This window comes from Empidonax traillii, unplaced genomic scaffold (genome assembly GCF_003031625.1).
Source record: "Empidonax traillii isolate 1590-97213 ecotype Southwest subspecies unplaced genomic scaffold, ASM303162v1 scaffold301:size691294, whole genome shotgun sequence".
Taxonomy (NCBI): domain Eukaryota; kingdom Metazoa; phylum Chordata; class Aves; order Passeriformes; family Tyrannidae; genus Empidonax; species Empidonax traillii.
The window spans coordinates 222,770-245,152 of NW_020955494.1; the positions used below are offsets into that span (position 1 = coordinate 222,770).

At 45.3% G+C, this 22,383-nt stretch overlaps 2 protein-coding genes across 5 annotated transcripts in view; one reads left to right on the forward strand and one right to left on the reverse strand.

The window, feature by feature from the left end:
• On the reverse strand, positions 1-19,150 carry SEC23IP (SEC23 interacting protein). Its single transcript, XM_027890862.1, has 19 exons — positions 18,958-19,150; positions 14,778-15,304; positions 13,855-14,044; positions 12,685-12,878; positions 12,310-12,399; positions 11,129-11,249; positions 10,736-10,825; positions 9,923-10,064; positions 9,120-9,328; positions 8,379-8,497; positions 7,629-7,799; positions 7,194-7,289; positions 6,807-7,013; positions 6,170-6,325; positions 5,429-5,531; positions 4,583-4,768; positions 3,510-3,672; positions 2,010-2,109; positions 1-249 (listed from the first exon to the last, which is right to left on the reverse strand). The coding sequence occupies exons 1-18, from the start codon at positions 19,109-19,111 to the stop codon at positions 2,028-2,030; spliced, it is 3,000 nt and encodes a 999-aa protein (XP_027746663.1). The 5' UTR covers positions 19,112-19,150; the 3' UTR covers positions 1-249; positions 2,010-2,027.
• The window catches only part of MCMBP (minichromosome maintenance complex binding protein), a 14,409-nt gene continuing 10,991 nt past the window's right edge, over positions 18,966-22,383 (forward strand). The window contains exons 1-6 of one of the 4 annotated variants that reach the window (XM_027890863.1): positions 19,258-19,273; positions 19,313-19,423; positions 20,060-20,145; positions 21,193-21,333; positions 21,640-21,681; positions 22,127-22,228. In XM_027890863.1, the coding sequence (XP_027746664.1) occupies positions 19,366-19,423; positions 20,060-20,145; positions 21,193-21,333; positions 21,640-21,681; positions 22,127-22,228 (429 nt within the window). In that variant the 5' untranslated portion in view covers positions 19,258-19,273; positions 19,313-19,365. Of the gene's footprint in view, positions 19,058-19,257; positions 19,274-19,312; positions 19,424-19,616; positions 19,879-20,059; positions 20,146-21,192; positions 21,334-21,639; positions 21,682-22,126; positions 22,229-22,383 lie in introns of those variants that run through there. The other 3 variants (XM_027890865.1, XM_027890864.1, XM_027890866.1) reach the window with 3 other exon arrangements.

The following is a 22,383-nucleotide window of genomic DNA, read 5'->3' on the forward strand; positions in this document are numbered from 1 at the left end:
CTTGGCAAAGTGTCCAATTCCGGTGATTTAGGAGCCCAACTGTGCCATTCCATCCATCTCCCCAGTGACAGCGCTGAGTACCTCGGAATTGAAGTTTGCTTGGAGGGACACAAGAAGGTAGAACGTGAGCAAGTTCTGCACTGGCAGGAAAAAAGAAGTCTGATGTTTTGTCCTGTCATGTGAAGGTATGAAAATAGCAGACGCTTTCCTAAGAGTTTTTCACCAGGTCTGTGGGAGCAACAGGTGTGGCTGTGCAGAGAAAACACGAGATGGACATATTGGAAATAGGAAATATAGTAAGTTTTCCATTCCTGCAGCAGCACTAATAAAATTAAATAAGCCAACATTCCACTTCAAGAGAATTCAAAAGGATCTAAAAACCCCTACATGTTTTTAATCAGATTTTTAACACAATAAGCCTCTGAAATATACTTCCTGTGGACACAAATGGGCAATTACAATCACAACCAGAAAAAGCTCCCAACAGCTGCTAATGGGATATCATTCACTGTGCATTTTAATTGGCTATTGGATTCTTTAACTCAGGGTAATAAAAGAGCCTACTCTAACCAGAGATAAACACGTGATGAGACAGTTTACACATGGAAGTTAAACAGCCAGGAAATGAAGCTGGGCAGCAAGAGGCAGCTCTGCACATGAAGGCAGGGAAGGGGCATTTGCAGCCCGCAAATAGAGAGGCTGTTTCTTCAGATGATCTGCTCCCCCGTGGGTAAATGGATGTTGCTGTCACAGGCACTGCTGGATAATCCATCACCTTCACATTTGAAAGTCTTAAAAGAACAGGAGGGAAAGAAAAAAACCCAATGCCCACCTGACTGCTAACACTGGGGGAGAATCTTCCTCTTTGGTACTTCAGATTTATGTGATAATGTTTTACACAGTGCATGGAAAGACACTCCTCATGTGGAAAAGATGCTGGTCTCATGTGCAGCATTCCCAAGACAATTCCTGCCACTCAGTGCCTCCAGTGGGCCCTGCTGCCCTCCCACTGTCTGTGCTTTGACATAACGCATTGGATCAGCCCTGACATTTCATTTTAGAAAAGGTGTTAGCAACTGACCATCAGAGCCATTCTGTTACAAAAGAACTACTAAAACTGCACGGCAGCAGCGAAAGATGCCTAAAATATTCCTCTGAAATGTCAAGTATTTCTCTTCATGTTGGGTATTTATGTCTCCTGGCATTATCAGTTCTTCTGGAAATGGAGAAATACATCAGAAACTCTGTTTTTGTATGATTTCAGAGAGGCAAGGTGCAAGTTATTGCCTCCTTTTCTACAACATCTAGTGATGTAAACTGGTACAGCACAGATCCTCAGTTAGGAAACACACATCTTCAGATAAAAATACCTGCAGGAATATTTCAGTCTGAGATACTCAATCATACTGTGTATTTAATTTCTTTTCCAGGTGAACCAACTTCTATGCTACGTCCTTGCACTTGTGCTACTGAAATGCTTGAGCTCTACAAAGATAACAAAATCCTGAGCTATAGAAAGGTCTCAGTAAATTATAATATCAGTGTTTAACACTTTCCTGGGAGACAAGTAGCTTTTTTGCTGGCACACTCGTGTCCCACTGGTCAGCAATATGGACATGAAGGAAGTGGAAACACTGTTGGTGTTCTTTATTTAATCCACTGCACTGTAAATGAAGTTTCAACAGATCCAACTTCTCCAAGTTCTCCTGTTGTTGAACATTCACTGAAAAAATGAACTGAGGGAGAAGGATGATGAAGAGAAATATTTGTACTGATGATTATTATCCCATACCAAAACTACTAACATCAAGTATCTTTTGGGAACAAAGAGGGAAAGAACTGGAAGAGACTCCCTGCATTCAAGTCCAGAAATTGCTTTTGCAATCCAAATGACATTTTCTGGCTGCCTGCCTTGTCATTTAAACTTCAGAGGGAAAAGGGGAAGTAAAGACATCTCTGCTGCAGCTGAATTTGGTATGAGTAGGTAAATTATACTGGAGCAAACTTACACATTCCTGTTCTGGACATCAGTGCTGTGGCTGCTCAGGATTGATGTTCATGGTCCTGTAGATCTCTTTGAGGAACAGCAAGGCAGTGTCTTCAGAACCCCTAGAATGAAAAAAAAAAAAAAAATAAAAAGGAGAAAAGGTAGCTCAGTATGGCCCATCTTGTAATTCTTGAAGCCATTTCATGCCATCTCAGCTCTCCAAAAACTCTGCACAGCCTCCTGCCATAGCCTGACCCCTCCTTCAGGGGACAATTCTGCCTCAGTTATTTAAAGTTTAATATCATTCAAGTGCCACGTTTCCAAGTGGCTGTTTTCCCTCCTATTTTCAAAAATCAAAACTTCAGGCTATCTTAAATTTAACATGAATAGACTACAGGTATTTTCCACGATCGAGCACAGACACACCACAACTGTTGGTGGTTTCATAAGCAGCAACCAAACAAGCTGAGGATCAACACAGCTCTGCTCTCTAACACAGTATTTCATTTCAGGCTTCCTCACCAGTCCCCAGCAAAGAGCTCTCTTTGGGTCATTATCCCCCGTGCTTATCTTCCCTAATTGAGTGACAAAAACCAGCCAAGTGCAGCAAGTTTTTAGGAAGCTGCCAGTGAGCGGCTGCCACCCTGTGGAACAGAACTGCCTGTCCTTTAACCCAGCCTGTGGAGCGACAGTGCCACCCGCAGGTCACCCTGACCGAGCTCAGTGCTACCAGCAGCCTCCCCAGGCAGCTCCTGACGCTTCCAGTGCCACAGCTGAACCTCTGGGGAATAAACCTGCTTCTAAATTCATCAGCTCTTGAAATCAACCCTTCAGAAAGAGCAGAGAGCGCTGTTTGTGCAGCACCTGCTGAACTCAGAACAAGAGAGCAGTCACTCCTCCCTTCCCAACACCAACAGGTCAACAGTTACTACTGTTTGTATAAGTGGAACGGTATCTTCCTCTGTTTGAGATATTTAAGCACCTTAAAAAAATCAAATCCAAATCCAGGTAAGCAGTTTTGCAGTACAGCTCTGATTACATGATGACACAAAACTCTTGCTTCTTGCTCTGTAAATTGTTCTTTCTGTGTACAAGCAACCACTGCAATTCAAGTGGGAAATCATAACCATCCAAATTTATAGCATGTGCCTTTTTCTTCCTCTTTTTTTTCTTAATATTTGATAGCAGAGAATCCAGCAACGTTATTCCAACATGAAGAGGGAATTAAGTTTTACTATATATTGCAATCTAATCCAATTCCTCCATGAAGAGTTTTAGTTGAAAAACTACAGTTGCCAAAATGCTTCCAGAGCTCTCCTTGTTCTGAAAATGATTGTAGCTAAAAATGTGTGTTTTGAGTGCCAAAGGTCAAGGGAGCAGCAGGCAATGCCTTGACTACAAACACGAACAAATGGGTTCAGCCTGCCCTGACACAGAGTTTGGAATCAGCTGAGCCTGCCATGCCTGGACATTCACACACACTGTTCACCTTGGGCAATATTTACAGGATCACAACTCTTACCAGTAGCACAGATGGCTCTGCAGAGCAAAGAGGTACTCATTGAAGCTCTCTATTGGCTTCTCTTGCAGCACATAATCGATCCGCCGTCCTCCGTTGAGCATTCCAACCCTCACCGAGGAATCCTCGTCCTTCGCAGGCTCGGGGCTCTCAGTGATCTTCTCAGCTACAGTGACAGAGTTCAAACTATTTTCAAGCACATTTCTTGATTATAATCAAGAAATATCCCCCATTCTCCCTGCTAAAGTTTTTCAGAACTGGCCAGAACTGCACAATTCAGAAAGTCACTGGAATTCCAGGCTTATTCCTTTCATAGCAGTTTGTTTGAAAAAGGGCCCATGCAAAACAATAGCTGAGTAATTTTCCAAACCCCTCCTGTTTTATATAAACACAGAGCAAGTCATTCTGTGAGTGAATAACCTGACATAATGTATTTTTACATCTCTCCTGCACAGTGTCCATCACTATCCTCAATTCACACTAAGAGGAATGATTTGTTTTTCTAAGAATAGACCAAGCCAGCATTACTAAACACAGACAGGTAATTCACAACTGGCAATCCTGCCCTTGCTATCACTAAGGGTTAGTATTTACACCTGAGTTAAACTTGTTTTCCTCAACAGCACTTCTTTCTGTTAGAGAACACACCTGAGTGCTTCTAAGCTGCTCCCAAAATACTCAGCACAAACCTACTCGAGAATAAATCACCAAAAGATTTATTCACACTCATTTGCCCTGAAATAAAACACACCTGACTGAGAAACCTGTCCTTCTAACAGAGAATTGAAAGAGTGTGCAAATCAAAGCAGTGTCCCCCAGTGGAGTGTGCTTTGCCCATGATGACAGCTGGGTGATCTCTCCTTCTGATCTCAACCCTCAAACCCCTCATTGCATTTTCTCTGCCCTTCCAGCTGAGGAGGGGAAGGACAGAGCAGCCCTGGGGGAAGCTGGTGCTTAGCAGACAGGCCTCCTTAGCAGGGCCAGGAAAATCAACAGCCAACAGTCACTGGGAGACTCCAGTTGCAATTCATTTGAGATGGATAAGTCAGAGGTAAAACAATCATGTGTCCACATACCTTCTACCACTTGCTTTTCTTCTTCCTCTTTAATTTGGTTGGCTACCTTCTCCAGTTCTGCTTGCAGCTGAGTTGAAGATGTGTGGGCACGAGCAAATTCATTGAGGGTCTGCCAGGCACTCTTCAGGGAGCTGATAAAGCCCTGCTTCAGATCAGAGCCCATGCGAGACAGAGAGTCCTTCAGCTCTGAGAAAGAAAAAAACGACAAAAAAAAAGCTCACTAGAAAAGGATTTAAAATTACAACTTAAAACTAGAGTAATGAAACCTGGCTCCAACATCTCAGTTACCAGGAGAAACAGGCCTGCTGTGTCATCAGTGTGTGTTTCTTGCTTCTCTATTCCATCCAAAAAAAGGGAAATGCAATTAATACACAGCTGATTTCTCACTGAGTGGGTCAATGATTTCAAACCCACTAGCACAGGAAACAGTCCAACAGCCTCCAAATCCAGAGGGGTCCAGTAAATCTCATGGACAGCTGGACCACCCCCCACACTCACTCCTCACACCCTACACTCAGGGAACAGATAAGAGAGACTCGTTTCAAACTCCAGTTCCTGTTTTACATCATCTCAGAAACGAAGGGGAACAAGCATCGTGCAGCAAGTTTTAGGTGGAACTTTGGTCATGAGAAGCTCAGGTCTGGAGGAATTATGATTATTACTTCTGAATGAAATTGTGAATGCCCAACTTATGGGGCTGGGTGGAATCACCCCTGATGCTTGGGACAAACAGGGTGTCAGACATCCAGGAACACTCATTGGTCTCTTAAAATGTTATAATACTCTAATGCATCAAATGAGTAAATGAGAAAAATGAGATCCATATGAAAAAAGTTTTCTTTTTACCCAGATGAAGTCTTTTTCTGCCTTTATGATGTGGAATGAGAACTGGTTTCAAATCCATGTCTTCAATGATCATCGGTTCTAACCTGTAAGCCACTGGATCAAGCTGTTGAGAAACAACACATTGAGATTTAGTTATCTTAGAAATTATTCTAATTACCACATTTCAGTGAAAAAAAAATCTCTGATTAATAGAAAACCATTTTTTAAGTCTGTACTATTTGAATTTACAGAAACTTAGTTCATGACAGTTTAGTTTAACCATAAGATTAGGCAGATTCATTAACTACTTCAATTTTGTTCTACAGACAGACTCTAATGAGGAAATATGAATAATAGCAAGATTTGCTTGCACTCTGATGATCTCTATCAACATGTCACTGTGGAACTGTCAAAAAAGATGACACAGGACAAATGCACTGAATGTAAAAACACAAACACTCCATAAAAATCTACAAGAGTGGCTTGAAATTAATGGGAAAAAAAATGTTCCTTAGCTCTGAAAAGAAACAAGGCCAACATTTTCAAACCATCCCCCTGGAATGCTGAGTATGGAACCTACAGCCAGATCTACTTCACTGGTGCAGGGGAGATTACAAATGTGTGGAATACATATTTCAGATGGGTCAGGGGGGTTGTGTTTTGGGAACTGTATGGAAGGGAACAAGAGGTGTCATGCCCAGAAGGTAAAACTTCATATTCTACATCAACTAAAATCAGATCTCAAAAGCTCTGCTTACTCACTGGGTGATAGATATTGAAGAATCCCTTGCAGGTGGGAAGCCTGTAGTTTTCATCAATCTTCTCCACACCCCTCACAGTGAGGAACACACCAATAGGAGAACCCAGAGCAAAGAAAATATCTGGTTCAAAGTCCAGGGCACTGTAAACCACAGAAACCTAGCAGAGAAAAATCAGACACAGAGTCCCTCAGCGCTGCCAGCTGCGTAACAGAAACCAGGAAGTTTTTAACTTCAGTTTGAGGTAACCCTTAAATATGTCAGCATAAATGGATCAGTCTAGGTGACCATGTTAACTGTAAAGCCACAGAAGCATTTAATGTGATGTCATTCAATCTTATCTCATTGACACAGTTCTGCTTCTGGAACACAACTGTGTTTACAGCTCACTCCCTGCTGCAATTAAAAATCAACTGCAGTGACAGCCTTGCTATAACAAGTTTTGCTTTTCACCAATCTAAGCCACTGTCCCAGCCCTCCCTCCCACCAAAGGGCCAAGTTCTACCTAAACATTTCTGTATAACAACCAAGGGACATAGACCAAAGTCATAAATATTTAAAAAAAAAAAAAAAAAACTCACAAACAGAAAACCAAACAAAGGCCATGACTGCCCAAGTCATTTAAATGTCTGCAGTCTCACCTGGCCAGTCCCAACTTCAAAATACTCGTAGTCAATGTTCACAGAAGACACAGAGGCACCAACTGGAAGTCTCCTCTTTGAGTGCAGCTGAGCAGACTCTGGAGAGGACACAGAAGTGACTGATTCTTTTGATTTCTGGGTGTCTTCCTGAGTTTGGAGTGTGGCAGCCAGCACTGCTTTCTTTTCTGCTATTGTTTTCTTCTGTTCCTTTTGAGAAAAAGTTTCAAAGTTAGGGCAAAACAAAAGTTTATTTCACAGCTGTCAAAATCTCTTTATTATACCCAGGATGTTAAGAAGAGTGTTCACGAATAGAAGCTACTCCACAGCAAGGAAGTCGCTTACATTTGCCTGATAATGCTTTATTTCATTCCTGAAAAATGTATTTACCTGCTTGGCTGCTCTGTCTTTCACAAAATTAGCAATTTTCTTTCTTGGTCCAAGAGGTATCCCCATTTCCTTCAGGTCATCAACTGTACACATGAGCTAAAGGAACAAAAACACCAAGCACACACATCAAAGCACATTTAATAACTTCTCTAGTAACACATGTAATTCCTTACTGCCAATGACTTCAGAATTTGCTAAGTCATTTTATAAAGACATAAAACATTAAGAAGACACGAAACAAAGTGTTTTATCAAAACTGGGGGGGATGCACCACACCAAGAAAAAAAGGACAGGAGTCACCTAACATTTCATCTTCAAGTTGTGCATGACTATCTTACCTTTGCACTAAAGTGAAAGGAAAACCAGAACAAAAGAACACCAACAAAGCCCCAACACAACCCCAGTCCCCAGAGGGCAGGTGAGCAGTCACTGTACCAGGGACTCCATGTCGATCCGCTCCTTCTCCAAGGTGCTCACGTACTCCGACAAACCCAGCGTTTCCAGAGCCTTCTGCAGAGTGGGAACGTCCTCATCCACCTCAGCCTCACACAGGTCATCAGCAGATGTGGCAATCGAGGAGCCCAAGGAACTGGTGTCTTCAGTCACCTTAGCAAGACAGCACAGAGACAGAGTCACAGCCTCTGCTAGTGAAAAATAAATATGCAGCAAGCCAAACCAAGCTGAATTGCTTCCTCTTAAAAAACATTACCAGGCAAACTTTGTAAATAAACATCCATTTTTAGTCAGGAGGGATACGAATTTTCCTCTAATAAGAGACCAGCAAAATAAATACTTCAAAATTACTGAGAGACCAAAGTTTTGTTGAGCTTTCTGACCACTTAAAAATACTTTTATTCATCAGACAACTGGTCAGCATTTCTACCCTGAGCACAGGCAGGTTCTTTCCCTCTCACACACCTCCCCAACCATTCAGATACAGTTAGGACCAAGTTACAAGTTCACAAGGGTCAAAGCTGATGTTCATGATCAATACCAGCCTACTTGGAACTTGAGCAAGATGCAAACAGATTTTTGACAGTATTTACAAAACTGCAATTCCATGGGCGTGTTAAAATGTACTATCAGAGCCCACAACTATTTTTCAGTTATAAATTCTGAAAAGTTAAGAAAAAAATTGCTGACAATATCAGCTCTATTGGGTTGGAAAGACTAGCAGTAATTTACCTGTTTATCATGAACAGCCACATCCTTTACAGTCCCATTAACAGCAGAGAAAGGCCCAGAATTCACTGATGAAGCCAAGTCCTTCTGGTTAGACAATATGTCAAATAGAATTAAGGAACCTGGAAACAGGAATTAAAGTTGACTTGGGAAAAATGCCAGGTATTCCTGTCCTTAAATCTCAAGGAAGATTTATATGGAATAACATCATAGAGATTGATCAAAAAACACAGCTGAGTTAAAATAAAATACCCACCTATTAATCTGAACATAATCACTCTCAGCTGAAAGCAAGCCCTTTTCCATCCCACCTTTGTGTAGTTACCATGATTAAATTATCTTTCCTTAAACACCTGAGATTGCTTGCCAAGCTGGAGGGAAAGTTCCAGCCCAAACCAGCACGTCATTATGTCATTACAACACTTATTCTATCTTCCAAAAAACTAGTGTAATTTAACTAAGAGACACAGAAATCACCCACCTAACAAAGCACCAGATAAGCTGACAGCTCTGAAATGCAAATCAGACACTAAGTCTTGAAGAAGGAAACGAAAGAGGGGGAGAATGTACCCATGCACCAAGTGCTAATTTTCTCTCAGAGCTTGGTGAGCTCAGCTCCTGGGAGGTGTTTGTTAGTCAGCTGTGCTCTGACTGACAGCTGATTTGAGCCCTGTGCTTCAGGAAGGTTCCCTTTCCCCGCTGCAGGAACGCTGCTTTGCTCCCAAACACTCCTAAAGCCATCACCTAAGCTGTGCCCGGCCACAGAGACTCCTCCCTTGAAGTCGGGGTTGCGGCTCATGAAGAGCGCGTAGAGCCGGTTCATCTCCAGCCCCACTTTGTCCACGATGGTCTGGCAGTAGGTGGGGCTGTTGTAGAACAGGATGTCGAGCAGCGTCTCGTTGGTGAAGTGCCGCAGGCGCCCGATGCTCGGCAGGGTGATCTTCTTGATGTTCCTGGCAACACAAACCCATTTACAAGCGCTGAATGCCTTTAAAGGAGCGCAGGTAAGGACTTAACATATAACACTCATAACATCTGCCTGCTGGAGCTAAGACAGCTGCCATGGAATTCCTGGAGAATGGAGACTGCAGCTCCTCCAGGACTGGACAGAGGGCTTGATGCTTTCCTCAGGAAAAGGATCCTGACACCTCCTAGGGTCAAACTCGGACTGCAGGAAGGGAAAGAACAAACCACTCTCCAATCTAAATTGTACAGCCTGTTACTGGACACAACATCTCCATGTTCACCACCTCGTTCTTACCATCACCACCTCTCCACACTCATCATTATGTGTCATGCACTGGCCACTTCCCTGAAAAGCGTGTGTGAAAATAAACAAGAGAAAATATTCCTCATGCCTTGCCAGCTTTCCCAATATGCCTAATAAAAATGCTAATTAAATACAATCAGCAATTCTCTTTTGTAGCCCAGTCACACATTTACTCATCCAGCCTAACAGAGCACATGAACTGCTCTTTTCCTCCACTTTCCAAACCCCCTTAAATGACAGCTCATATGAAGTTTTCAACATCAGGCAACATTCTCACCTGTCCACACCTGTTGCATCTCCGTGTAGGGAACTGTGCCAGTGAACTGGAAGGAATTCCACCCTGCTCACTTTACCCTCCTCTAAGCCTTTCTTAAAGTGAGTCTGCAGCAGCTTCAGAGAAACAGTCCGAAAATCATCAACTGCAAAGAGAAAGAATAGTGAGAGTCTGACAGCAGCAGTGCTCAAATAACAGATAGTTCCTCTTCACCTTAATTTCACACCCAGTCAGAAAACAAATGACAGAAACTGCCAACTGGAAAAGTCTTTTCAAGTATTACCACTCTAAGAAAATACACATTTTTGTTAAAATGGATTTTTCTAGCAAGCACAATGAGATTTTCACTCCACGACCAGAAAGGGCTTTTTTAATTTACTCGGTTGTACTAGAATGTATTTAAAAAAAAAAAAAAGGCAAACAGAAAACCACTCCACACACACAAACCACACACACAGCAAACACATTCAGTCACACCATGAAAAGAAAGCGCAAAAGACCTCAAACAAACAAAAAAAAACCAAACTCCACTCCACAGATCCCAAAACCCAAATCCCTCTGCAAGTCTGATATTGAGGACTTAGTATTGACAGGTAAAGCTGCAAGTCTGACAAAACACAGATTCTGCTTTTGGGAAATGATCATAACAAAATTCTACCAGAAGTTGAGCTTCTTAACATCAGGGACTTAAAACAAACAAACAAACAAAAACAAACAAACCAAACCACAAACTACTTGCTCATCCGAATATGAGCTAGAGAGAACCACATTTAACCAGATAAGAATACAACTACTCACTATGAAGCCAAAACTTACCACATTCAACAATGCTTCTAAACCTCAAGTCACACACAGGACCTATGCCATGAACCATAAATACCAGATGGTCAATTTGGGACACTTCTCCTGTAAAAACAAAAGGAAAATGAAACGTTCAGAGTGTCAATCTGTACTGCAGGAGTGAAGGTTGGAGCCAAGCAACTCCATAAAGCCCTACTATAACATGATCAGAACATCACACAGCCCACAGGACATTTTTTATTAAAAAAACCCCAAACCAGATGGTAACCTCTTTCAAGCAGCTTAGCTTAAGGAATAACTTCGATCTTTAGGCTGTAGGCATGAACAGGGCATTGCCACACTGTCCACCTTGTGCACAGGCCCAACCCAAGAGCTCAGAGTGCAGATGCACCCACAGGGATCACCCACCATCAGGGATCTCATCATGGTCATCCTCAATGCCTCGTTTCACCAGCCTTGGTCTTGCCTGGCCATCCTGAGAGGTGCCCCATTCATCTGGTGTGGCAGCAGGTTGGAACTGAACTATGACCTGCAGCAAATACATTGGTTATAATTTACCAATTACAGACACAAAAAACATTTTTGCATTGCTTGACCTTGCATCTGAAACTCAGCTCTTTTCTTCAGCCAGCATAAATGCAAAAAACCCCAAAAAAGCCCTTGAAGACCCTAAGACCATTCCCCACTAAAACCAGACTCCAAAACCACAGACAACCCTCTTTAGTGCGAAAAGCAACCAGATCACTCAGACAAAAGAAGACCCTGATTGGAGAAGCTGGGCCTGCTGAACAATTTTAGCTCCTCAGACAAGCATTATTGGAGCTCCTCTCTCCCAGCCCCAGTATCCACTCTCCCTTATGTGAAGAAACTGAACACTGCCTGATTTACAATAGCTGCATCACAAGGAGGAAACAGAAAAAAAGAAGTGCTTCTCAGGGAATGACAACAGCATTTGAAGTAGTCCAGAAACTCCTCACTAGGAAGTGAGGAATTCGGTAGTGCAGCTGCTTATAGGCTTTACACTTGTGGTCTGAACTCATATTTATGACACCAACTGGTTTAAATGCTTCTTCTCTGTTTTTACTGGACAAAATTCCTTAACCAGCATTATTAAATGCTTCAGGTAGGAGCATCCATGATCCCCTCTGGCCCTTGGATTGTTCTATTTATTAATTCCTACGCCTGTGATAAGTGAACAGGTAACAGCATCGGTCAATAAGGCTGTAGTCCAAGTTTTAATTACATGAAAGCTCTCAGCTCAAATTACCTTTCATTAGCTACAGACTGTGTGAGGTTAAACTAATTCAAAGGGCCTACCATTTGCTGCTGATTGTGCTTAGTCCAAACATTTACCAAGCAAACCCTCGTTGTTTTTAAGTCTCAGCAATCTTTGTCAGCTAACCAGGAGGCAGCACACTGAACCAAGGACAAGCTGAGTGGGCTGTAAACTTTGTATCTTCAAGGCACACATAATCCAAAACAGCCAATAAGTATCAACCAAAATAAGGAGGCACTCAATTGATGCTTCCATCCATTTGCTCATTCACCCCTAATGACTCCTGAGAGATAAAAGTGCCAAAATGTGTTACCTTGGGATTATGCATGACAATTGTCTCCCCATTTGGGAACTCAAGTCGCCGGTGCCATTGATTTGTAGTCACTGCCCTTTTATATTCTGCCTGAAACAGTAAATAAGTTACACAAAATCAGGATGTCTTCATAGCAATTTTTTGGCCTCGTGCATCATCTGTAATGCTACAGTTACAATTTACATAACTTTGTTTATATAACAGTGCCACATGAAGAGCTGCCCAAGCTGATTTTAGGTCACAGCAGTGCAGGACTGACCCACGAGCAATGTGGCCTCTGCAGGATTTGCTTGCTTATGTTCCACAAACTGCACCGTGGCAGCCATTTCAGTGAAACACCAAGAAGCGTTCCTGAGGTTTAAAGGCAACACCAACCTCCAGCTTGTCACTGAAATCCTCGGTGTAGGGCACGAAGCGGCTGTCCTTGTCGCCCTTGTAGAACCAGAGGCAGCGCCTCACCTCGGAGGGCTGCTCGTCCCAGTACACGGCTCTGCGCAGCCGCTCGTACAGGAACACATCGTAGCGCCCGCCGTCCGTGCTCAGCACCACGCTCTCGGGGTCCGGCTGCACTGTGGCACACACGTCACACCGTCACCACACTGACACGCACAGCCTGCTTCCTCCTCTCCCACCCCACTCGTGTCTGGGACAATATCAGACCGACATCCAAAAATTCTGGTACATCTCAACACCGACAGCATCAAGCGACAGATAACGGAAGTGAAATAAATTAAGTGGCACAAAATCCGTCTTCAAGATATCATAGAATTATCCTAGAATTAACTGGGTTGGAAGAGACCTCCGAAATCATCCAGTCCAACCCTTGATCCAGCCCCACTATGATTACCAGATCATGGCACTCAGTGCCACATCCAGCCTCATCTTAAAAACCTCCAGGGACGGTGAATCCACCACCTCTCTGGGCAGGTCATTCCAATGCCTGATCCCTCTCTCTGCAAAGAACTTCTTTCTAATTTTCAACCTAAACCTCCCCTGGCAGAGCTCAAGCCCATACCCTCTTGTCCTATTGCTGATTGCCTGGGAGAAGAGACCGAACCCCACCAGGCCACAACCTCTTCTGAGGTAGATGTAGAGAGTGATGAGGTCACCCCTGAGCCTCCTCTTCTCCAGACTAAACAACCCCAGCTCCCTCAGCCTCTCCTCACAGGACTTGTGCTCCAGTCCCTTCCCCAGCCTCGTTGCTCTTCTCTGGACCCGCTCCAGCCCCTCCATGTCCTTCCTGAACTGAGGGGCCCAGAGCTGAACACAATACTCAAGGTGTGGCCTCACCAACGCAGAGTACAGGGGAAGGATCACTGCCCTGCTCCTTCTGACCACACTGTTCCTGATCCAGGCCAGGATCCATTGGCCTTCCTGGACCCCTGGGCACACTGCTGGCTCATGTTCAACCTCCTGTCGATCAGCACCCCCAGATCCCTTTCTGCCTGGCTGAACCTTCCCTATTACTGCCATACCCCTCCCTCATACAGCAGTGCCATTCTCCTTCCAGTCCTTCTGCTCCCCTCTGGATGAGACAGCACTTACCAGAATTGTAAACTTCCTCCAGTTTAGCCGAGTCCAGGAGGCTGAAGGGCATCCAGATCTGCTTGTCCTCCACCTCTTTACAGTAGAACCAGTGGGGCTGGACTGGCTCGTACTGGTTGTGCAGCAGCACCGGAGGGGCTGGGACCAGGGGACCTGCAGGCCTGGCAGCCTGGAGCTGGGACTGTGGGAACTGAGAAATGTGGGCAATCAGAACTGGGTATCGGCCTCACACAGCTGCAATTTTCAAAACTCAGGCTGAGCTTATTTCTTACAGCCACAAAACTTTTGACAGTGTGCACTTCAGTAATAGCTCTCACCCTGCAAAGTGATCAGAACAGGCAGATTTCTAACTCAGATGCAGCCAAGTAAAAGTAACTGATTTTGAAAGGGCCTCCATAAAGCTGATTTTGTGCAAACTGTACAAAAATCCAGCTAGTACAACTACAAGCAAATGACGCCACCAGTAGCAACTGCTTTGGTTGATGATACATGTAAAGAAAGAAAAAAACCCCACAAAAATACTGTACTATATATAAATCAAGCAAACAGAAGTTGTGAAATTTTATAGTCCAATACTCCAGATTGTTTAGGTTCTACTGCCTTTGCATTGTTTTGTCATTATGTACTATTTACATTCTCTATTCACGATAAGGGAAATACAGCAATAGCTCAGGCAAAATAAGAACCATCTTTTGCCATTTTCAAGGCCAACATGTCAGGTTATTACTAACCCCTTTGTGTTATTTTATTAGTGTTTTTGTGCAGGTAAAAAAGTATGGAGATTAATGCTTTATTACCACACAAAATCCCCAACCAGTGTGTTTCAAAGAATTTGCTGACAATTGTACGTGACAGGAATGATGAACACACATGACCTTCAGTGGTTTTGCTCTGCACCAGGACATGAGGAGTGACAGCCTTACCTGTGTGAGAGGCCCTGGAGGTGCCTGGTACATCTGCACGGGTGGCACAGCGGATGGGGTGTGGGCAGGGCCGTGGCTGTGCTGCAGCTGGGGTGGGGTGAGGTAGGGGTTGGCTCTGCTGCTCAGGGTGGTGTGTCTGTAGGGGTTGTATCCTTGCTGAGGTGTTCCCGGGGCGAGTCCTGACGCACTGGTGGGCGGGGGACAGCTCTGCTGAGGGCTCTGGTACGGCGGGATGCCCACCTGGGGAGCGGGTGGGGCACTGCAGGGCTGGGAACTGGGAATCTGAGGTGGAAAGGCATTGTGCCCATCCTGTGCCCCAGACACGAGTGGTAGGGAGGTTGGGGGCCTGGAGAAGGCCGGTGCTCCCACGGGACTCGCAGCAGTTGTCAGGGGTGGCTGCCCAATGCTTCCGAAGGGATCGCCGCTACTGGGCACCTGGGAGAAATAGTTGAAAGTCTGTGGGGGGTTGGGGCTGGCAGAAGTCTGACCCAAGAAGCTGTCCTCCTCCCCAACGTCTGCAGAATCATCTGCAAAGACAAAAGGACCACCAGGGACACCGTGAGACATTCGAACCAGCTGCTGGGTGTCGTCAAAACGTTCTGTAGCATTATCAGCTATTGCCAGAACTGCTGGTCTCCAGAAAGCCAGAAGGACTACAGAGCTTGCACAACCTTGGTGATCAGGCACGTCATAAAACGAAATAAAAGATACAGAGCCTTCAGGAACATTCAAAATGGACCATAAGTCACTCAGGGTACACAGAACGAGCAACAAATATTAAAAACATTAAATAAGAGACCAAAGTACAGCTGGAGTCAGGACCTTCCCAAGGCAACTCGGCAGGTACTAAAATCCCTCCCAAATGCAAGGGCAGCCTTGGTTCATATCCTTTCACCATGTAACCAGTTATTAAACATAGGGCTTTACGCTCTGATTTTCAGACTTCCAAGATCAAATAAAAAATTAGACCTTAAAAACACTCCCCAATAGACCAAACCTACTGGTTGACCAATCCACTCTTGCCTGCTCCGTTAGCACAGCCCTCACAAGGTTTCTCATCTGACTTGCAAGGTGCCCATAACTCATGATCCCAAGTCACCTGATGAGCAGGACTTACTCCAGTTCTCGCAAAAATCCTACTCTAGCCTGGCATAAAAGCTAAATTTCTGGTGCAGAAAAATCGCTCCCCATTCTGCATAAGTGCAGTAGAGGATTTAAAAAGGTACAAGGCCATTGAGAAAATAAATCAGGTTCTGGTCAATCAGTTTTTTGCTTGGCAGTGATTTGGCAACAAGAGGGAAAAAAAGAGGTTTGACATTATTAGAGGTGTCCCAGTGAGCTCAGCTAAACCTGTGATAGCCTGAGCATCACTGCCTGCCTGCTGAGGAAACAGCACCTTGCAAGGAGTCAGTGCAACCTGCAGAGGCTGTAACTGTTTCATCTGCTCTGGCAATCAAAGATCCCCAGGCTGTGGGGGAGACACCTCCAAGGTATTGCTGCTTCTCTGATACCCAGTCCCCAGAGCAGCCAACAACAAATGTCTTTATCCACAGCCAACATAATTGCACTAGAGAGTATCAAGGGAGTACAGGGGAATCCACGGAGGAGTCTCCCTAGGAAGCTGCTGTTCTAATTAATTAATCATAAAAGAAGCAGCTGCCAAGATTAAAGAGAACTATTTTAACCATCTTTTATTTAGTAGTCTGTGCAGACAGTGCCAATTTGAGGCATCATCTGCCTTATGAATTTCTCTTACTCTCACCTGCAGCACTTTCAAGGAACAACCCAACACCTGTGTGTGCAGGCCATCACATGGAGAATGCTGAAAGCATTTACAAGCATTGACCACTCTGAAGTCAGGCCTGGGGACTATCTCCCAGCACAGTGGCCAGTTATGCTAAATAAAAGGTCTCAATTCTAAACAACAAAACCCGCCTTCCTTCTATATTTCATTTAACACTGTGGAACAGAGAGAAGCTACTGCACACCACACTCTCCCCTCAGCTTTCCCAAAATCCTGGCAGCACAGCAGGCAATTCACCTCACTGTGTCAGCTCACCACAAATGTGTAGCAGCGTGCTGAAGGGTTCCCAAGGCCCCTCCCAAATGCCCATTCACTAAACACCTGCTGTTCTCCAATCTCCACTAGGTTTTGGAGGTTTCAGTCTAACTGCAGCTTTCGAGACTGGCAAAAGCTCTGCCAAAACAAAAATTCCTTGTGTGTGTGTATTTATATATAATATAAATATCTACGTGCTGGTTTACAATACAAAAGACTACTTTCTATCTTGCCTGTTTCCAATGTTGCAAATAGTTCATTGGAACGTAAGCCCAGCCTGGCAGTAAAACAAGCACATCCTGTAAATTTTAAAAAATGGATGGACAGCTCTGACAGGCAAGGGCAATGTTCTTCCCACGTTCAAACCAGCCTTTCTTCAGCTGTGACTGTGTCAACCTCCTGTTCCTCCCTCCCTCCTCATTCACAGACAACCACAAGTGACATTAATCCCCTTCCCCACTGGGAACACTCCTCTCTACCTACAGTAAATACACTGCCTACGTCACCCATACCTGAGCCAGAGAATGTGTCTTTTATTCTCAAACTACTAATTATTCACTCTTGGAGACAGCCACAACAAATCAGTGACTGCACACAGCTCCTCAGTGTTGGCTGGCAGCTGTCAAGCAAATCCTGAGATTGACTCTTATTACATTTTGCACTATTTAAAATTTGAACTCCAGAGCTTGCTCTTTCCTGCTTCAAACTGTGACTGGAGACACAAACCATTTACACAGGCAGATCCCAGCAACACCCTGCTGGAGAGATGGGGAGTGCAAGTGAGGATGGAAAGAGCATTTAACAGGACCTGGGCCTTCGCTGGGCTCACATGGAACACGGCACAAGCTCTAGCACTGACATTCACTGCAGCTGCAGAACCGTGAATCCCCATCTGATCAACTTTGAAGTGAGATGGAGAGTACACAATTCACCACATCCACAAAATCCCATCAGATTTGCTCCCTGGCTGGCCCCAAAATCTTCGGGGAAGCGCCACAATAGTCATTTGTGCAAAGCCACTGGAGTGACTTTGAGAGCACTCAAAAATTCCTTTATTTGCTTCAATAAGAATTAACATGTATTTGCAGGAAAGAATAATTGTAAGGATTGCACAATGGAATCAGTAAATATATTAACCAGTTCGATATTTCATATAAGTAGGGATAATATTCTATTGCTTTTAGCTCTCCCACACAAAAAAACGTAGTTCATCTAAAATAATGTTTCAAAGCCATACTCAGCAAGTATTGTATTAAATCTACAGAGATCAATTGCACTGATTTCCAGCAACATTAACACTTATTTTAGCTAAGATAAAACAGTGTTGAAATGAAGTCCTGGATTTTGGACTCAGCATAGAACAGTTTGGTTTTAAAGGGACCTTTAAAGGTCATTAGCCTAACTGCAACATGTGCAATGCAGTAAAATTTGAAATATCTGATTTCTAGATGCATTTCTAACGTTTAGGGCTTTAATCTCAGACCGAACACATTCCCAGAAAAATCCGTTCCTTCATCTGAAGCTGCTGGAGGAGCAGATTTTAAATTGTGCTGGGAACACCATCAGGGCTTTAGAGGGAAAGGATAACAGAACCGGGATTAAATTAGCAAGGATATTTTAGGTGCCTGCTTAGCACGCTATTTTCACACAGGGAAAGCGGAAAGCAGAATGGGAAAGGAGCTTAAATACAGTGAAATCACTCAGTCCACCCTGAATGGAAGCACCGAGACCTTTAAATGGCTGAAACGAATAGTCTGAAACATCGATGAGCTGAAAACGCGACAAACACCCCCTCCTCAGCCATGACACTGAAAACCAAACACACAACCGCTAAATATAAGGAAGCACAAGGAATTAAGCGTAAGAAAGCGGAATAGGTGACCCCAAGCAGCCTGTCTGAGCTGAGGCACCACAGCTGACAGCGGGTACGAGAGTCCCGGGCCGGGCCGAGCGGAGCCGTCCGTGCCCTCAGCCCCCCCGGCAGCCCGGCCCGGCTCCCGGGGCTCCCCCGACCCCTCAGCCCCCCCCGGCAGCCTCGCCCGGCTCCCGGGGCTCCCCTCAGCCCACCCTGGGGGCTGCGGCACCGGCGGGACCCCTCACCGCCCCTCCCTCCGTCCGTACCGGCGGGCAGCAGCGCGGGCCCGGGCGCGGCGGGCGCCTGGCTAACGGGGATGAAGGGCACGCTGAAGCTGAAGTCGGTGGCGGAGGAGGAGAAGAGCAGGTTGGTGCCGGTGCCGGTGCCGGCCGTGCCTCCCCCGGCCTTCGCCGCCGCCATGGCCGCGCCCCGGCCACGTCCCGCCCCGGCCCCTTCCGCCCGCACCCAAGATGGCGGCGGGCGCGCAGCCGTGAGGGGCGGGAGGCGGTGGCGCCGCCATTCCCGCAGGAAGGGGAGGAGGAGCAGGAGGAAGCGGCAGTGCCCGGGCAGGGCTGGCGAGCGGCAGGCGGTGGCCGCAGGGAGCCGGCAGGCAGGCAGCAGGCAGGCGGTGGCCGCGAGGAGCCGGCAGCCCCGCGGCGAGGCGCGACCCCGCCATGCCGTGCGTGGGCGACTGGCTCAACAACCCCCTCAGCATCGTGCAGGGCTTCTTCGGTGAGGCGGGAGCGGCGTCCCCTCGGCCCGGGCGGGAGCGCCCTGAGGGCGCCCGGAACCGGACGGGGCTTTCCCTCGCGGGGTGGTGGCGGGAGAGCGGCGAGGCTGCCTGTGTGTCCTCTGTACCCCATACATATCTCACGTACCTTATATACATCTCTCATCTGCCTCTCCTGTATCTCACGCGTCTCGTGTGTCTTTGGGTTGGGGGGACAACGCGTGCTGTCCACACGCGCTGCCGATCACCGCTGTAATGTTGCCCCGTGCCATCATCGCGGCTGTTTCTGTGCCAGGCTCGGTCTGAACTGAAAGGATATCGAAATAAAAACCTTCCGCGCGGGAAGCGGTACCTCAGCTCCTGCCCTTTCTCCCTGAGGGGCTGTGGAGCTTTCCCTCGCTCCCAAGAACGGCTGTGGGCATCTTGGTTGGCCTGGGAGCCTGTAAAATGGCAAGCCGTGAGTTACAAGAGGCATAAATTGCACTGAAATGCACTCATCCGTGGTCTGAATTGCATCTGTTTCCCCAGAAATAGAAGTAAAAGTTTGCTTTGTTTGCTGTGTTGGGAGAATGCTCTGGGAGAATGATAGAGGTCTGTTATCGGTGCTAATGCACGTGTAAATGTGGTTTTTTTTGTAGCCCAAAATGTTCCAAACTCTGACTGGGAAAAGAAGGTAACCGAGTACTTCAAGGAAAAATTAAAAGAAAATAACGCTACTAACTGGGTAAGAGCGTTTGATTCTTTTAGACTTCCACTTTCCCCAAGTTCCGTCGTTGTTTACATTTTATTGCAGTGACTCGCGTTGGAGCAGTTCTCCCTTCTCGTGATAAGAACGGGGTCGAACTTCAGGCCCAGACTTCAGGGTGTGTTGTTTCCATCTCTAACCTGTGTGCAGAGCCAGGCTGGGGAACCCCGGCTGGGGTTTCAGCCCCTCATCCCCTCTCCTTCAGCACAGCCCCTGCCCCGGGCGATCCCTCCCGGTGCCGCCGCTCTGCAGCGCAGTCAGCAGATGGCAGGAGCTGACAAATATTGTCGTTTTGGGGAGTGCCTGTCCCTGCACTCTGAGCTCCACGAGCTGCTCAGCTGCAGGTTGTAAACCCCTTCTCCCCTCGGGTCTTGATCTCGATGCTGCAAACCTTGTGTGGGTTGAAGAAGTAGCTGAGCTTTCAGGTTTTAGGAAAAAAAAAATGCTTTTTCTGATAAAACCGTGCTTTGCCGGGCTGATTTGTGCAGTTCAGCAGGGAAACTGGGCTTAAGGTTTAAAAATGAAACGTGCACAGGTGAGTTCAAAAGCTGATACTTTTTTAAAAGGCTGTAGCAAAAAAGGTGAGGTGGAACATTGCTGAGGGGACTGGAAAGTTTCATATCAAATCTGTTCCACTTATGGCTGAGGAAACAGATGAAAATTATTTGATTTCTTTTTTTCTTCATCCGTCCATAAGAGGATCCCATATTTAATATTTCAATTATAGTTTTATTCAAAATGTAAATGGGAAAAATCAAGTCAAACCGACAACAGTAGAAAGAGTTGAAAGCACATTTTCTTGCTGAAGAGAAACTTGAGGCGATATATGTTTGTTAAAATGCCATTTCTGGTTTTTGTTGTATTTTAATGCTGAATCTGAGTTTTTTCAACAAGTTGATCTTCAGATTTAGAAAACCCTATTCGTATTGCAAGTTTCATTTCAAGTTATGCCACCTGGTTTTGGCTGAGTTCAGTGCATTGGTTAACATATCCCAGTTGTATGGAATAAACTCCTTTTGTTCCCAGGTGCCATCGCTGAATGATGTTCCTGTTCATTACCTGAAACCCAACAGTTTGGTGAAATTCCGCTGCATGGTTCAAGATATGTTTGATCCGGAGTTTTACATGGCAGTGTATGAAACAGTTGACCCAAACACAAATGCTCGTGTAAGTGAAACCCTGATTTAATACTTTAATGAATGCTTCTCATTTTATCCATTCTAGTTCTTATATTTCTGTACTTCCCAAGTTAAACCTGTGGTGTCTGGGCACTATTTAGTAATAGGTGTGTTTGGCTCAAAGGGCATCACTAATACATCACTTGTTCCGTTTCTGTTGAGGAAAGGAAAATATTAAAATAAAGCTTTGGCAGTGTGTCTGTGGGGGTTTTTGGACTGCAGGGATTTGGGGGTGATTCCTGTTCAGGATGCTGTCAGAACAGGAATGACTGCATTACCTTTTCCTTCTTGGCAGGTTTTGCATTTTGGCAAATACAGAGATGTGGCAGAATGTGGGGTAAGTTATACAAGTTACACAAATTGAAATATTAGCTGGAAAATTACTGTTTAGAAGTGTGATAGAACTTCTTTGGTGCTTACCAGTGGATTCCTGAGGATACTGCTGAATACAGAATTAATCTCAGGCTTGGAAAGCAAAGTATTCATAACTGCTCCCTGGCATTCTCATTCCAGGAGGTTTCCAGCTGTCCCTGTTGTATTTAAAATTTGTTTTGCTTGGTTTGAGGGGGGAGTGCCCGTGACTGAGACTGCCTGCTGTGGAAAACAACCACTCCTGGCAGTGCAGTGCACTTGGAATCAAAGCATTAGAGATAGAGACTGTTTGGATTCCCTGTTCCATGACTATGTTAGCTGTAACTTCTGGCTGAGTAACTGAATCTGTGGGATTGGTTTAAAGAACCTGCAATCAGATTTTTTGAACAGAATTTCCCTTGGCATTGCAGCCTCAGCAGGAAATCGATTTGAACTCCTCCCAAACAGTCACCTCGGAGAGACAGACTCTCTACTGCGTTCCAGTGCCTGGGGAATCTGCATGGGTGAAAGAAATATCCTTTCTGACTCTCTTAGTGGTTGGTGAGCACTGATTGTATTAGATTTAAGGAGATAAGTTTATTTAAAGTGGCTTGGTTTTTTTCCTGGGTGGATCAGGTGAGGTGGTAGGTGTAGAAAGAGAAGAAAGGGAAAACTGGTGGTGTGTTGT